The sequence below is a fragment of the Penicillium malachiteum genome (assembly GCF_028827825.1).
Source record: "Penicillium malachiteum strain IBT 17515 chromosome Unknown utg000002l:1.0-8849297.0:1.0-8852440.0, whole genome shotgun sequence".
Lineage (NCBI taxonomy): Eukaryota > Fungi > Ascomycota > Eurotiomycetes > Eurotiales > Aspergillaceae > Penicillium > Penicillium malachiteum.
Window position 1 is genome coordinate 966,963 of NW_026643095.1, and position 15,994 is coordinate 982,956.

The window sequence follows — 15,994 nt, forward strand, 5'->3', positions numbered from 1 at the left end:
ATAGATTGTTCAAATTCATACAGACTATATCAATAAATTGAGTACTATGGCCTTGTGGTATTCAAGGTCTATTGATGTACATAGTATAGTAGTCCATAGTTGTACTTCAGAGCCTCAGTCCGCACATGTGCACATGTGTGGCTTCATGGACATTTGAATATTAGATTCTCATCACATGCGGGCTGGAATCAAGATCGACCTCGGCGGGTCATTTTCGTGCACACAGACATGCTGGTGCTATATCAGACTGCGGATTGGTCGACACATGCAGATTGTGGCAATTGATAGACATGTGATGGGTTGAGTGGTGATCTACCATGTCCAGCTGGGCAGGTGTCGAGTACTTGGAGTACTTTACGGGTAAAGACTGATATGAAAAATACACAATACAATCCTGACAATACCGATCAATACAGTGAACCCCATGCAGGGATCAACTATGTCCAGGTGGAGTATATAAGACCAACATCGATGCTTTTTAGCTATATTATCAAATCAATTCCAGTCAATTCTCAGTTATACATTTGAAGATTTCACATTCATTTCATTCCTTTATCACATACTCCATTCAAGGGGTTAAATGGCATGATCTTAAAACTCGGTGTGGCGTGCGGAGACCCCTCATCTTTGTTGGGCCGAGTGGTTTTGTTGAGGAACCCCCCACCAATCAACTCCGCTGTCATTTTTGAAATACTGTAATTTTGTATCTGATATACGGAGCACGGAGTCCCGCTTGTGGAGCTGAAATTATACCAAAGCTGAACTATGGAGTGTTCGTACTTCTATTTAGACTGGATGTGATTAGCTACTCCATATTTTAGTGGACTTAAGGGCTATTGTAGATTCAAGCCACTGTAAAAGAGATAGAAAGTTAACATCTAGAATTTAACCTCATGGATATTCATGACTCGTAGATCTACTATGTACACATCCAGCCATGCTCAAAGCTCGCATCGCCATGTCATGAGAACATGAGAAGAAAACATAATTGTAAAAGAAAGAAAAAAGGAAAATCACTAGATTCAATCAGTGCACTTCCGCTCGTCGCTCTGAGTCCACAAGCCACGATATCCCACCTGGACTGCCCGAGGTGCTAAGGCTGACCGTGGTTTTACGGAGATCAGGCAATACTAGAACAGTCTCCCCATGGTTCCGGTAATCCACCTCACATGGAATCGGGTGTCGCTGAAGAGGTGCCGGTGGGGGTCCAGTGGAATCCGCCTTGGCTGGTGACGGGGGAGGCACGAGATGCGCGGGAGCAAACGTGCGAATTTCCAGTCCGGGGAGAAGGAGATGGCCGGGTTTCTGGGGTAAAAGAAGAACTGTGAACTTTGTCACCTCCCCATCGCGTGCCAGGAAATTACCGCGACGGCGACCACCAAGCAACCACATCTCGGGGCTCGCGTGCAGCTCGTAGGAGCATTCCAGTGGCTGGCCAGCATGCTCCTGGTTTGCTGGGGGACACCACCGGCGCGTGTGGCGGAGGGTCAGCTCAGCTGGGATCATCTGCCCCACGGCCGCGTGGGAGGAACCGTCTGCAGATACATCGAGTCCGGGCTTGAGGTGCAGCTCCGCTGTATGCACCACTTGGATCTCAGGGATTTCAACAGGAATGATAATGCTGCGTGTGGGGATGGTGGGTTGCGATGGAAGTCGAATGATAGGAGTTTTCTAAGATGGGGAAAGAGAAAATTAATCTAAGTAATACAAGGGTCTGGGATACCACAGCAAATCAGCTTACCTCGTGCCACGCCATCAACCATTCCCGCACATCTTCGGTACGTTCCTTAAGTCCACCCAACAATTCGTCCCACCAGACTGTTTGGTACGGCAGCATCTGCAATTCTCGTACGAGACCAATAGATTCCATGTCAGCGATAGATAGCTGAGCGCGGAAACTACCGATAACATGTGATGTAAGGAGCGATGCATATTGGCTGTATGGACTAGATTCAATGGCAGTGACGAATAGTTTCTCAATTGCATGGAGACATTCATCATCCACACATGTAAAGTCAACGCGCAGGCGAAGACTGCGTTTCCCCGCTGGGGTAGAGTGGGCCCCATCCCCTAGCGGACGAATCTTGTAAAGCAGAGAAGCGGGCTGTTTAGGAAAGACATCCAGAGCAACGGGGCCCGTGATACTGGACTGCACGTCATAGGCTTCCGAGCTGGGCAGACTGCATTTCGTGATCCGGAGAGGGAGCTGCATAGCAGGGCTGACGGTGAAACGGGAGAATAGAATTTCATCCTTGAAGATGTCCTGCACATTGACTGATATAGGAAGAGTGGCAACAACATTATGCACGGCCGTAAAGGCAAATCGGCCCTGTTCAGTCTCATAGCTAACCTCTGTCCGTGCAGAGAGCGTAGTGAAGGCCTCTTCCACCGTGTAGGGGATACGCAATCGTACGAATGATCGAGCTGGAAGGTGTGTGAACTCAATGTTCCCAGAGTCATGGTGAGCAGCGACATCCAGCTCGCCCTCTACAATCTCTGCTTCTGAAATTCGGAGGCGAAGTCCTGCTGTCGCCGGTCTCACACGGATGGAACCGCTCTTGATTTCATTGCGCCCACTACTGAGTTCCAGCTCAAGCGTGCGCATGGCCTCCAGATTGATAAGGTGTGGAGAAACAACCTTGGCCTGCAGGCCATCTGAAGGGGGGTAACAGTAAATGTATGGTCGGCGATCGGCATCACTTGCATCGTTCGCTTCTGGAAGAAGGGAATGTTGACTACTGTTAAATGAGAAGACAAGATTCCCAGATTTCATTTCCAGGCGATCCACAATGTATTTGCCCTGGAGTGTAGTCTACCATGAAAATTAGTCATGCATATCTCAATTTATTTAGAAACAGGTTAGGCAGACTTACCGGAGAATCGATGAGAATTTTCGTCTTGGATGACTTGATAGTAAAATCGGTCGACCCTTCAATCCAATGCTCGGAATTTTGACTCGAGCTCGCACTGACAAGCCTGACTTTGATCGAGTCAATTTTGATTTGTGGACCCAACAAGAAGCGCAATGTCATCTGGATCTGAAACCCGTCTTTGTTGTCATATAGTTGAATCGCTGGGTCAATGTGTAGGTCGGCGAAGAAATCAACCAAGGAGGTTGGAACATCCTTTTGTAGAGCTCCGAGTCCCTCAAATAGATCAGAAACATACCCAGAAAGCTGTTCTTGATCTAATACGGAAGTTGGCTTAGGCAACACTCTCTGTCGGTCAGATAACTGAGACTGAGAGTATGTAGCAAACTTGGACAGTAGTCGTAACATCATGCGAACATAGTCTTCATTACGCTTAAGGGCCTTCAAGCATCGCGCATAAAGCTCAAGCATGCTCCCCTCAAGAACTACCCAAAGCTTACTTCCATAGAATGGAGCCATCTGGTGGAAGTAGGAAGCAGCTGTCTCATAATCAGCTTGTCGGAATCTCAATATAGCAATATCCGCTAGTGCGAGTTCCGTAGAGTTGGTGCGACTGGCTGCCATATTATGACAAATAATTTTGTCTGTAAGCTCTTCATAGTACGACAAGAATGATTCTCTGGATTTCAAGGCTGACTTTAACGGGTGAAGATCAACACCAACCAATGAGCACTGCTTTTTCTTCACATCCTCCTGTGGCTTTGATTCACTTCCATCGTCCAAAGAGACTTCTGACAGATCACCAGCTCCCGAACGGTGAGAATCATCGAAGAGAAGACCAAGGTCTGTCCATTTCTCAGACCAGCCCCGTCGTCTCGAAATTTCCTCGAGGGATCTCCGGGCTAGCAAAAGAAGTTCACCTCTCCCAGATGCTAGTTGCTCTGAGCCGGTCTTCTGAGTGATAACAGGAGGCTGCTTTGGATTTTCTAGGGTTAAACGGCGTTGAAGCGAGCCTAGATCAGACATGCGACCAACACCACCAGATACCAATGAATTCGCCCGACGAGAAGCTTGAGGGTGACTTTGTGTAGGTGGCACACCGGGCGCAGAGGCCTCAGTAACGTGCGCGACTGCATGAAGGGAGGATTCAGGAATTGTGAGAGTAGGCGTGAAAGTTTGGTCGAGAATTTGCAACGCTGCCGAATACGCCCAAGAAGACACGGTATTATTGATGAAATCTGCTTTGCCATCATTCTCCACCTCCTTCAGCCCGACTTCTAAGTCATAGCGAAGGGTACGCGCGGCTAAGCTGATGAATTCTGTAGACCGATCGCAAATCTCGGAAAGTAAGATCAGATCTTCTGGCTTTTTACCGCGCGTGGTCGTCTCCTCTCGATTAACAACGGATGGAGCTCTTGCCGCTCGGAGAAGCAAGGTGAGCTGCCGAGAGAAAATATACGTGCGGAAGTTGAAGATTGAAATGTTGTTGCCCAGAATCATTTCACGGTATGGCATTTTGGTGGCGATCAGAGGGAAATCCTCTGGCTGGATTTCCAACTGGGGGGATTTCAGTCTCATCGCCATTGTCGGTAACAGGTCCGGCCTCCAATGCTTTTTTGGCATCGTCTATCAACATCTTGCTGGAAGTCAAAAGCTCGGCACCATGATGACCACTGTTACCTCGTACTTGATCTCGGATCGCGGCATCCAAACCAACAGAAAGTTCATCATACCCAACAAGTGCGTCTTCGAAGAGACCGACATTTTCAAATCCTCGCGCGAGGCCTTCTTTAAGTATGAAAAAGGTACAAAAGTTCCACCCTGGAAGACTGCGCTGAGAATCTCTCTCTTTGATATCTTCTTCGTACTGGGCCACGCGCAGGTCGAAAGAAGCCAGGATGCTGTTTTTTACCTTATCGATCAAGTCTTCCAGCTGCTCAGCCAGTTCAGGAGACTTTGTGGTTCCTTGCTTAGGCAGTCGTAGCTGTGCCACACGATCCACAGAAGTCTTTGAGGATCCATTGAAATCCGCCTTGACCTTCTCTAAAACCGAGGTAGTGCCACGCCCCCATTTCGAGGTAGACGCGGGCGTCTTCTCCGCACCCTCGCCATCCTGTTCAACATGTAGAATGAGCCATTCAAAAGCGTCATGCTTTTCTTGGCTACTTCCAGTTGACTGAGATGTACTTGATGCTCCCTGAGCCTTGATCCATTCACGTAGTGTTTTCCGCGCCGTGGCCTTGTATGTATCGTTATCGTCGCAGCGCAGGAGGTAGACTTTCAGGTATGGAGTTTGCCGCAAGCCAGGGATCTGATGCCGTCTATGCGTAACAGCACTAGTCCCATCGCTAGAGGTTTTAGGCTCGACATCTTCTGCTTGAGCTTCAACAAATCCGATGCGCAGGGATTCGATCGAGCGAACGGGGCGCGTTGGTGATTTCCAGTGGAGGTTCTTCAGGGGAAGTTTCGATTCAATAAGAGGTTGGATTAGAGGGAAGAGACCTGATGGATCCGTATATTCAACTATTCATTTAAAGGGTGTCAGCTCCGAGATCTTCAAAAGTCCCACGTATTTGGAAGCGGAAACCTACCGGTCACATTGCTGGAAGCCTCCTGCGAAGGGTCCATGATTCCCGGACACAGATCGGGAAATGGTCAATGGCACTCAGAGCATGCCTGTTCACAGACTACAGACTGCTTTACACCTCAACACACCTCCTGAGATCAATTAGGAGGGTTGAGTCGCGGAGTTGTTGAAGTTGGGAAACTCCCGAGGACAGCTATGGGCCCGCATAAGGCCGCATCTTGGCATCACAACCTACCCTTTTAGTCTAGACTCTATATCAAATAATGCTCGTTCAAGCTGTTCTAAGAACAAATTATTTGCTGAGAATGCAACTTGATTCTTATATCCTTCTTATATCATGCAGAATACCCTCTCTCTCTCCTGAATTTTTTTTTTTTTGTCTCTCTGCTCAGTATATATGCTGGATAAATCAGGGGTATTCAAGTTGGTAACTCGGGATGAATAAATTGTGATATATCCACAGATAATATAGGTCTAAAATATACAAAACAAGAACAATGAGACCAACTTGAAAGATTCAAACATCTCAAGATTACACGTAACGATCAGATCATTGGGGAATTGATTGCTCTATGCTTAATACAAAAGGCCAGCGATGACCACGCTTCTGCAAGCTTGAATGTATACCTAGTATGAAGTCGTACTCTGTCATTAGACGCAGAAGAGAAAAATAAAAAGGAACCAATGTAAGGGTAGGTGGTGTGAACTCGCTCAGAAACACCGTATCCACGGATAAAAAACAACCGCAATGAGAGATAAAATAAACAAAAGAAATCCTAAATGCCCATTTCCACAGCCCGCTGTGTATAGCGAGCCTTCACAAAATCAAAGCTGTCCATGACGCCTCGCCAAATTCCAGGAACGTAGTTCCGAACCCACGCACAAATAACCAGAAGCAGAAGAGGAATCTAAAAAGATAAAGTTAGAATGAAAAGCGACAATTGAGTTTTAAGAATGAATGGTAGACTTACCCAAATAAAGTAGAGATTCCGGTCGTTGCCCAGTCCCTTCATGCGACGGGCCTGATGCGCTCGGAGGTTCTTCTGCTGCTCACGAGAAATAAGTTTGCTCCCAATAGTAATGTCCTTAAGATCATCGCTAGCTGAAGGTGGGCGTTCGATAGTTGCAGCAGCAGATGTAGAGGCAACCACTGTACTCTGTGCCTCGAAATGTTGATCTAATGCGGCTTCTGTTGCTGCACGCAAAAGACTGTTTTTCTTGATATCGGCGTCATCCTCACGATCCTGTTGATGTGGGTACAATTCATCGTAGGAAGGTGGCGCCGTTTGTCCTGATGGGGAGGCCGTTCCCTTCAAGTAATCCCACCACCCATCAGCCACAGGGCGATGAGGGACAAGATTGGTGATGCGACGCATCATCTGATTGGCTTGATAGTCTGGCAGAGCAGGCATAGGTGGCAGCGCAGGAATATTCGGGAAAGCGTTAGCCACACTTTGCTGGAAGTGATTAATCTGCGCAGCCAGCTGATTTCGCCAAGCAACGACGGCTGCAGGAGGTGTAAATCCACGGGCATCACCATGTGCTGCGCCCTGATCGACATTATCAACGACAACAGGAGGTATAACATCTTGGTGCATACTGGATCTGCGAGAGCTACTGAAGTGTAGAGGCATGTCATCAGAGTCATCGCTATCTAATTCATCACTGTCGTCTAGCTCTTCTGAGTCGTCAACTGCATGGCCCAAAGACCCAGAGGCAGATGAATTTTCCCAAAGAGAGCTTAGCGAAGCCGAACTGCTGTGGCGACGACGTGATGTAAGAGATCCAGCGCTGCGAGAACGGTAATGACGTGAAGGTAGCAAAGCAGCCTGGTGCGTAGGAAGCGACGTCGCCAGATCCGCCGGAGTGAAACCGCGCACGCTTCGGGCATTAGCATTGGCACCAGCAAGACGAAGTCGATGAACGATATGAGCATGACCGTGAAGAGCTGCCAGATGCATAGGCGCATTGCCAGTGTTGTCTTGCACATCAGGGTTCGCACCTCGAGCCAACAATCCCGCAACGAAGCGAGTCAGCCCCAGAGACGCCGCGAAATGGAGCAAACTCTGTCCAGTTCCGCTGCGAGAGTTGAAGCGCGGTGGCCGTGGGCTGTCATCAAGATCGATGAACTCAAGGTAGGTCAGCATCTTAGAGTCGAGATCGCTGAGTTTGCCCTGAGGTTCCAAACCCGGGACCTGACGCTGGTGACCACCAGAAGAGCCGCCACCGCCCTGCATATCCTTCTGCATATTCAAGAAGGCATTTGGATCGCTGCCCATAATCTGCTGGGCCGTCTGGAATGCGTCGGCTTGGCTTCCCAATTTCTGACCGAGGATGTTGAGGGCCAAACGGTACATCTGAAGCTCACGGTCATCAACATAGCGGAAGAAAAGCTGCTGCTTAGGCATCATAGGCTGCGGCTGCTGCATTTGACCAAAGGTTGGGTGCTCATGTTTGAACATCACTGACACCAGGCCGGGCTGAAGTGCAGGAGGTGTCAGACAGTTGAGACACTTGTCTCCCCAGAACGTTGTGGTTGTTGCAAGAGTATCGCCAAAGACAACCTCCATGCCAGGATAGAAGCCACTTCCCAACAATGTGACCTCTGTGCCACCAGTAATCGATCCTTCAGCTGGCACCAACTTATGAATGACAGAAGGAAGTCGGTTAGGGGTGGTGGTAAGAGGGGGCCATATTTGGCTCGCGGAGTTAGCACCAAGGTTGAGTGCGAGGTTAGGGTCTTGAAAGCCATTGCGGCCTGAAGTACCTGGTGTCCCTGGTCGACTCGGGTGAGCAGAATTTGGCGCTGAGACCAAAGGCTGCTGAGCGAGACTATCCAAGCTCTGGCGTTGAGCTGGTGTGGGATTGAAAAATGGATTATTATCGTTGCTTTGGCTAGGAGTTGGAGGTCCATTACCATACTGTCCAGACATCGATGAAGGCGTTACAAACGGTCGTTCTGTTGGTGACGCATATCCACGAGCAGCCGCAAGCTGTGCTGCGCTGCTCATCGCAGAGGACGAGGACTGCTGTGTCTCCATCCGTGTCATTGTCAGTTCTGACGGGAGCCTTCCAGAGCTGCTATGCTTTCGCCGCTTACTCTGCGGCCCAGGGAAATCGGTAGGTGAAGCCTGCCTTGACAGTGTTCGAGAAGATTGAGAACCCGCAGCAATGCCGTTGATAGCACCTTGAGCGGCGGCAAAGGAGCTTGGGGTGAGCTGGTACTGTGAATTGAATCTTTGCTGAAGACCTTGAAGATCAGTGGGAGACTGGGGTGACGCAAATGCGCCATTCGAGCCTTTCACGTGGTCACCGTTCGACCCTGATGGGAACACGTTTACACCAGGCATTTGGGTTCCATCTGGTAAAGAAGTAGGGCCAGTGGGCGCAGCAGCAGCAGGAGCTTGGGTTTTGTGATCGTCGGTGATCATGATAGAATTGGTGATTGCCTGAGCAACGACGTTGTTCAAGTGATCCTTGATAGTGAAGATTACCTGGAAGCCAAGTTTCTCGTTTTGATGGCGACAATAGCAAGCAATGCGCATTGGAAGTTCGACTTGCATCGACCCAGGAGGAACAGCCGGGATCTCATTGTAGCCCGTTGAAGCGTTCTTGGGGGGGCTCCGTCCATTCCTTAATCTCACTCGTGTTGAATACAATAACTCTCTTCTCCTCATCCTTCTGGAACAGCTCATCCTCCTCGGGTTTGCGTTGCTTCTTCCGAGATGCACGTTTTCTTTCTCGCTGTATACATCCTGAGCAGATCACAACATCACCACCTTCCAGAGGTTGCTCTTCTTTCGACCCGGTCACACTTTGCCTTTCCCCTCTAGTGCGCGCAAATGCTCGTTTGAGTTTCTCACGATCCTGCATTGCACTAGTACATACCAAGCTTGTAAAAAGTTGATATGTGTCGGGGGTAGGTTCGGTAGAAGGAGGAGCAAGGAATTTGAGTTTGGAGATAGTATGAGATGGAAGACGCAATTTCTTGACGCCCGTCGGTAATGGAGAGAGTGTCAAACGAATTGGGATCTGTGTTTCGACGCGGGATTTAAGCGAGGTTGGGTGCACTGTAAGAATGGGTTGCACAGAGTTTGTGCTATCCATCTGCGGTTGAGCTTGAGCTGGAGATGAGGCAAAATTGACAGGGAACGGATAGGAGGCAGGCGAGCCGAAGTTCATGGTGGGTGACATTGAGGCATGGTTGAGCGGAGACTGCCCGTTCATGTTGATGCCTCCAAAGCTCTCTTCCAGAAGCGAGGATGGGGAGTTTGTGCTCCATTGAGGAGCAGAAAGTCGCTCGGTATCATTACGAAAGGTTCGAGGGAATGGAGACTGTTCTTGCAGACCAAAAGCAAAATACGGAGATCCAGGGGGCGGAGCCTGCTGCTTCACGTTAGAATCACCGCGAGACCATTGTCGTCTGTCGGTATGACTCACTGCAGACGAGGGTGTAGCTGTAGCCGGGGGTTCGGTCGACATTGATGCGGCAGGTGCTATTGAAGGACTCCAGAACTGTGCTTGATTTTGCTGCGGATGGTTGAGCTGCGGCGGATTCTCGGTTTTCAATGGACTAGGACTGCTGGCAGCGCTCTCAAAATCGAAGGCTGCATCCATGGCCTTGTTGCTCGACTCCAAATCCGGGTCCATAGAATACCCTCCATCCATGGGAAATGATGGATCAATCGTGAATGGTGACTCCTCCTTCACCGACGACAATTCTGGACGCATCCAATCCTCTGTCGAAAAGCCGGCGGATGTCATTGGGTTTTCACTGTGGGCGACGGAAGTCGAGGAAGCGATCGATGCATGTCGTAAATGAGTCCGCGGAGATTCGGACGAGGAGCTGCGGCTCGAATTACCGGGAGAGTCTGCTGGTGAGTCTGCTGCCACTAACGGTGGTTGTCTCAGGGGGTGTTGGTCTTGATAAGACTTGGACGACTCCGGAGCGCCGTTCGAACGGTTGTGAGTGACACGGGCGAATAGATCATCGAAATCACCTCCTGCGGAGTCTGAGGGAATTTCCAACTTGGTCGGATCGAGAAAGTCCATGTTGGCATTGCGAAAGGCGGACTCCATCTCGTCGTCCATGATAATGGGGTCCAGGGCAGGGAATGTCGGGGAGGAGGGTGCGTCTGACGGTCCCATAATTTATTTATATTGACCCTGGATATCTCTATATTTCCACGATATCAATGCGACCAGTCACCCTCCAGTCGTCTTGGTTCGAACGTTGCGATTGTCGCGTGTGGACGGTCGGATAGCGATCGGGGGTTCACGGAGAGGGAAGACCAGGTCCGATTTAGGATATATTTGACTATATTTTCACGTTGTGTACCAGGACCGGTCTTATATGACCATGGTACCTGGGACAAGAACGGAGAATGGATCCAAAAGGTGGGAGGTAGAAGAAGTGCTGGGGTAAAGAAAGCGACTGCCTGTGTGGAGCCTGAGTCGAGAAAGGAGAGCGGGAAAAGTGTGAGCGCCGATCCAGACCGGCAGAAACGGGAACGTGCGAGGGGCGAATAGGACAAACGCTTTGTTAATATAAGTAATATATGGATTTCTTAATTGGATGGTTTGATATAGAGGAAGATTTTATTATAGTAGGGAGGAAGGAAAGGGATTTTGAAATATTTCCTTATACGTAGATCTATTTACCCCAGAATATGGGTATATTGTAGTACACAATATAGATGTTTTTTTTTTCTAGAATATACGGTGTGTGGGATAATTGACACCTGAGGCAGGTAAAGCGGTGAATACGCCGTGACTATTGTAATTACGGTATTTATGGTAATTATTGTAATCCCACCAGTTGACTCGTCAGCTGATTCGTTTATTGTTGACTTTTCCAAGGTTCCAATCTTGGAGTTGTGCATGACCTTGACTTTGGATCTACTCGAGTTAAATCATTACACTTGTTATTTTGTACAACATAAGAATGAATAATGTTGCCCAGATGAATTTTCCACGCTACCAGTTTCTATCTGAGGTGTGCACTGGCATCTGGTAATCAGGAATGATCTGCCGTCATGTATACTTGCCTATGCCCCTCTCAACGTTGGCCGCATATTAACTTACGAAATGGGTACAATTTGCATCACTGACCAACAAAAATCCCGGAGCGCTCCTATTGATAGTGTCATCTAATTATGCCGCTATCTGACCCAGCCTCCAAGGTCTCTGTGCATCCAAGATAGCACCCCGAGCTATCATGTATGTACTAATGCAAGTGGTACATATTCCGAGTCTGTTATCGGCATGATTGACTTCCTCCTCATCAATCATGAATATTATTTGTCGCCCCAATCCATTGGCTCGGATTCAAGTTTGTCGGACAAGAGCTCTTAATTGATGTGACTGGTGCCCCCCCCCCCCCAAAAAGGCGGGTTGCACTGGACTATCAGTTCGACTCAGTTGAGGACCAATTGGCAGAATATTGCAACTTATGCAGCCACATCTCGGTACGGAACCCGTTGTTTTGGCCCGTGGAGGAGTAAGATCAGCCATTCTTCTCTAAGAACAAGGTCAAAACGCCATAACCATGAACTCAGATTTGGCGTGGGGGGCTCCTGCAGTGTCATTGCATTCAACTACGGAGTACGGAGTGCTAGTAGTCCTACTCCGTATTATGGCATTAGATCTCGGGCAAAGACAATGTCTTCCATAAGTGACTGACAGGTTCTGTCTCTTGGCCTGGTCTAGCCCTGGACATATACTATATAGGGCTGCATTCTCAACTCCGCCAATCGCACTGATCTTCTCGGTTTGTTAAAATTGCGAGGGATACCGGCAGCTTCGTCTTTGAAGCCCCGCGCCACGGCGCCTCGGAAGATCACTACACTAGTCTCGTATTACCCACATGTGCAGGTTTCCATATGAATGGGCTAATGAATCTACAGTCTGGTACTGATAGGGGCATGTTCTAGAGCCTCGAATTCATGTTATAGTGGCAGTGGATCCTAGTACTAGTGGATGCTCTCAGACTCTATGCGCGGCGTGCCTAGGCCAACGGATGTTTCAGAAAAAATCTCCGGATACGCGCTACAAGCCTGCAACCCCTCCTCATTAACCTCATGTTTATTATTCAAGTTCGGACCAGGAACCAAGTTCGAAATATGATGATCTCATAATTTAATTCAAGTTGATTTTCAATGTTTGAACTGGATTAACCACTTTGGTCCCATTCAAGTTAGTTCCCCTGAGATGACGGGGGTTCAAGTTACTTATCACCCAATGCAATTGACCAATGCCGGCGTCCTCAAAGATCAATGGAGGCATTAAAGGTAAGACAGCTTGAGCTCAAGTGCTCATTAGTAGTATGACATCTGGAGATTGGACCCGCCGAGGTATAGATTGACATCTTGAGACCATCAACTGAAAGTTGTGTCCGTCACTGTCACCAACTTGACCTTGGGATACTATCAGAGTACGTACTAGTACAAAATTCTAAGCTCATTTCACATCTAGTAAAGGGAATTTCTAAAAGTTGATCCTTGGAAGACGACCAATTCCAAGGTTGCTATGTAGAATAATACTACGGAGTAGGAGATACCGAAGTAGTACCCATCAATGTACTTCAAGTTATAAACGTAAGAGGGTAGGTAGCAAAACACTGGCAGATCCATACCTAGGTACTTGTAACAACTGGCCTTTATTATTATTATTATTATTATTATTATTATTATTATTATTATTATTATTATTATTATTATTATTATTATTATTATTATTATTATTGTTATTATTATTGTTATTATTATTGTCTGATCTGAGACAAACGAACTACTAGTTTAGACCAATTTCGGTCCGTAATGAACCCGAAACGTCAACCAGTTGACCGGTTCATTATCCTCCACCATGTGGCATGTCCCAGGTCAAGCTTTGACAGCCCTGTAATGAAATTGACACAACGCACAGAGGATCCGGAACTCTATCGCTAAATTCTCAGGGCAGATATGCAAGTGATGATATAGAATCAGGTACGCTGCAGGGACCAGCTGCCAATTGAAGGGGGTCGACTAGTACAGTGAAACCTGGAATGTCGCAGAGAGCCGCCCAGGATCGACAGGTCACTAACTAGTGGTTTGAGCCCCCTCCAAATACCTCTCCACTTACTGCAGAACTAGCTTGATTAATTTTATTTTCTTAGTACTCCTTAAGGGTGTCTGGCGCTTTGGAGATACTCCAGTTCATCTATCTCTCACCTCGGCGGACTACCCATTTGGTCATTGAGCGTTCTCCACCTATTACCAGCCAAGCACAATGTTCGGATAATTAAACGATGTGGATCTATCTCAGAATAATGAAGTGCTAAACTGGCATCGGTGAATCAAGGACGTTACTCTTGACGAATCTGTCAGGCAGGCTTTGCAACTGGCGCTGTCGGTTCTGACCCGAAGAAGCCATGATGTCCGGAGTCCGGACCCATCTTTGCCCAGGTGAAGGACTCTTATATAAAGCAGAAGAATCCTCAGCATGTCAAGACTCCTTCAACTCGATCACCAGTCTTTTCCTTCCATTCTTTCCCAAGGTCTAGTACCTGTTCCTTTCATTGGGTTGACTTGAAGTCCCCGTTTGTCATTCTTTTCTACGTTTTTTTTGGTAGATACACGCTGCGCGTTTCCCTCCTCGTTCTTTTATAACGATATTTGTCTGAAAATATGTCTGTGTCCAAGATTTCTGGATTGATCCTCGGATCGGCAGCTTTGGTAGCTGGCCACGGCTACGTGAGCGGAGCTGTTGTTGATGGCACTTACTACGGTGGATACATTGTCACCGAGTACCCATACGAGAGTGATCCTCCTGAGATCATTGCCTGGTCTGAGCAAGAGACAGATCTGGGTTACATCGATGGTACAGAGTACAACAACTCCAACATCATCTGTCACAAGGACGGCCTGCCCGGTGCTTTAGAGGCACCCGTCACGGCCGGTGGCTCTGTCGAGTTGCAGTGGACTGCTTGGCCCTCCAGTCACCATGGTCCCGTCATTACCTACCTGGCTAACTGTAACGGCGACTGTGCCGATGTTGACAAGACTACTCTGGAATTTTTCAAGATCGACCAGGGTGGTCTGATCAGCGACACCACCGAGCCTGGCACCTGGGCGACAGACAACCTCATTGCCAATAACAACAGCCGAACTGTCACCATTCCTAATGACATTGCTGATGGAAACTACGTTCTCCGTCACGAAATCATTGCTCTGCATTCTGCAGAGGAACTGGATGGCGCTCAGAACTACCCTCAATGCATCAACTTGAAGGTTAGCGGCGGTGGTAGTGCCACTCCCTCTGGTACCCTGGGTACTGCTCTGTACAAGGACACCGACCCAGGTATCTTGATCAACATCTACACCTCCCTGAGCACCTATGACATTCCCGGCCCAACTCTTTACACTGCAGGTGCCGCCGCTGCCACCGGATCTAGCAGCACCACCAGCAGCCCAGCTACAGCCGCCGCTTCTGCTACCAGCACTGCCAGCCCCGAAGTCACCAGCAGTGCCTCAAGCGTGACATCTGTTGTCGAATCGTCTTCTTCCGTCAGTGCCACCCCCTTCCGGAGCCCCTCACCTATCCCGCCATTCTCCAACTCCAGCGCTAGTGGATGGCGTCCCTCTTTCAGCCGCCGCCCTATCTCTTCCAGCACTGTCTCTACCCCAGCTGCTCAATACACTGTGCCCGGTGGCTACGAGCACCACCAGTCTGGTTCTCCTACTATGACACCTGTTCTTGTCACAAAGACAGAGACCAGCACTTACTGGGTCACTGACGTGGTAACTCTTACTGACAAGTCTGTTGTACAGACCACCAGCGCTGTCGTCGTCGCCGTGACTACCACCATCACCGAAGGAAGTGCCCCAGTCCAGACCTCTTCCCCTAGCACCGGCTCTTCCAGCTCAGACTCTGGTTCAGGCTCAAGCTCGGGCTCTTCATCAAGCTCGAGCTCCAGCTCTGGTTCTAGCTCAAGCTCCTCCTCCTCCTCTGGTTCCGACTCTTCGGGCTCCGGTTCCTCTACCACAACCTCTGCATCAAGCACTACAACTACATCTGCCGAGGCATCAGACTACAACTCCAGTGACTGGTTATCCTACCTTAGCTCTCTGAGCGCAGAGGAGGTTCTCAACCTATTGCACCAGACCTTCAAGTGGCTGGTGAATGACGATAAGGTGCACGCTCGCGATCTGTCGAATTAGAAGTTTTAGTGTGGCTTTACACAGTCTATGATTGTCTGTTATGATGGTTGTATTGCATCAATTGGGTTCATGGGTATTGGATTGGCTTTTTTTCTTGGAGACTGGATCTGGTATTCTGTCGTTTTTTTCTTCTTGTATGTCTACATTTGTGGATTACTTTGTGACAATATTTTGCGACTAGCATATTGTTACATTTTTTCTTCTTCTTTCCCTCATTTCTTGTCAAAAGAGGGCAGAGACTTGCATAAAAGTCTCTTTTACATCTGCTTCTTGAAAATGGAATTGTTAGGCTGTGTGAAAATCCTTCTGGCTCCTCCGAGTTGTACTCTCGTAAGAAT

General features: G+C 48.5%; 3 protein-coding genes across 3 annotated transcripts; 1 reads left to right on the forward strand and 2 right to left on the reverse strand.

Moving 5' to 3' along the window:
* Positions 1-1,026: 1,026 nt before the first annotated feature.
* N7483_003409 (putative TMEM1 family protein) lies at positions 1,027-5,498 on the reverse strand (the record flags this gene model as incomplete). The annotated part of the gene is made up of 5 exons (XM_057086846.1): positions 1,027-1,671; positions 1,742-2,812; positions 2,874-4,427; positions 4,465-5,393; positions 5,462-5,498. The coding sequence occupies 5 exons, from the start codon at positions 5,496-5,498 to the stop codon at positions 1,027-1,029; spliced, it is 4,236 nt and encodes a 1,411-aa protein (XP_056946675.1).
* Positions 5,499-6,233: 735 nt separating this feature from the next.
* Positions 6,234-10,605, reverse strand: N7483_003410 (putative membrane-tethered transcription factor (SPT23); the record flags this gene model as incomplete). The annotated part of the gene is made up of 3 exons (XM_057086847.1): positions 6,234-6,365; positions 6,429-9,068; positions 9,121-10,605. 3 exons carry the CDS (start codon positions 10,603-10,605, stop codon positions 6,234-6,236), a joined length of 4,257 nt encoding a protein of 1,418 aa, XP_056946676.1.
* Positions 10,606-14,123: 3,518 nt separating this feature from the next.
* N7483_003411 (AA9 family lytic polysaccharide monooxygenase) lies at positions 14,124-15,656 on the forward strand (the record flags this gene model as incomplete). Its single annotated transcript, XM_057086848.1, has 1 exon — positions 14,124-15,656. One exon carries the CDS (start codon positions 14,124-14,126, stop codon positions 15,654-15,656), a length of 1,533 nt encoding a protein of 510 aa, XP_056946677.1.
* Between the last annotated feature and the right edge of the window lie 338 nt (positions 15,657-15,994).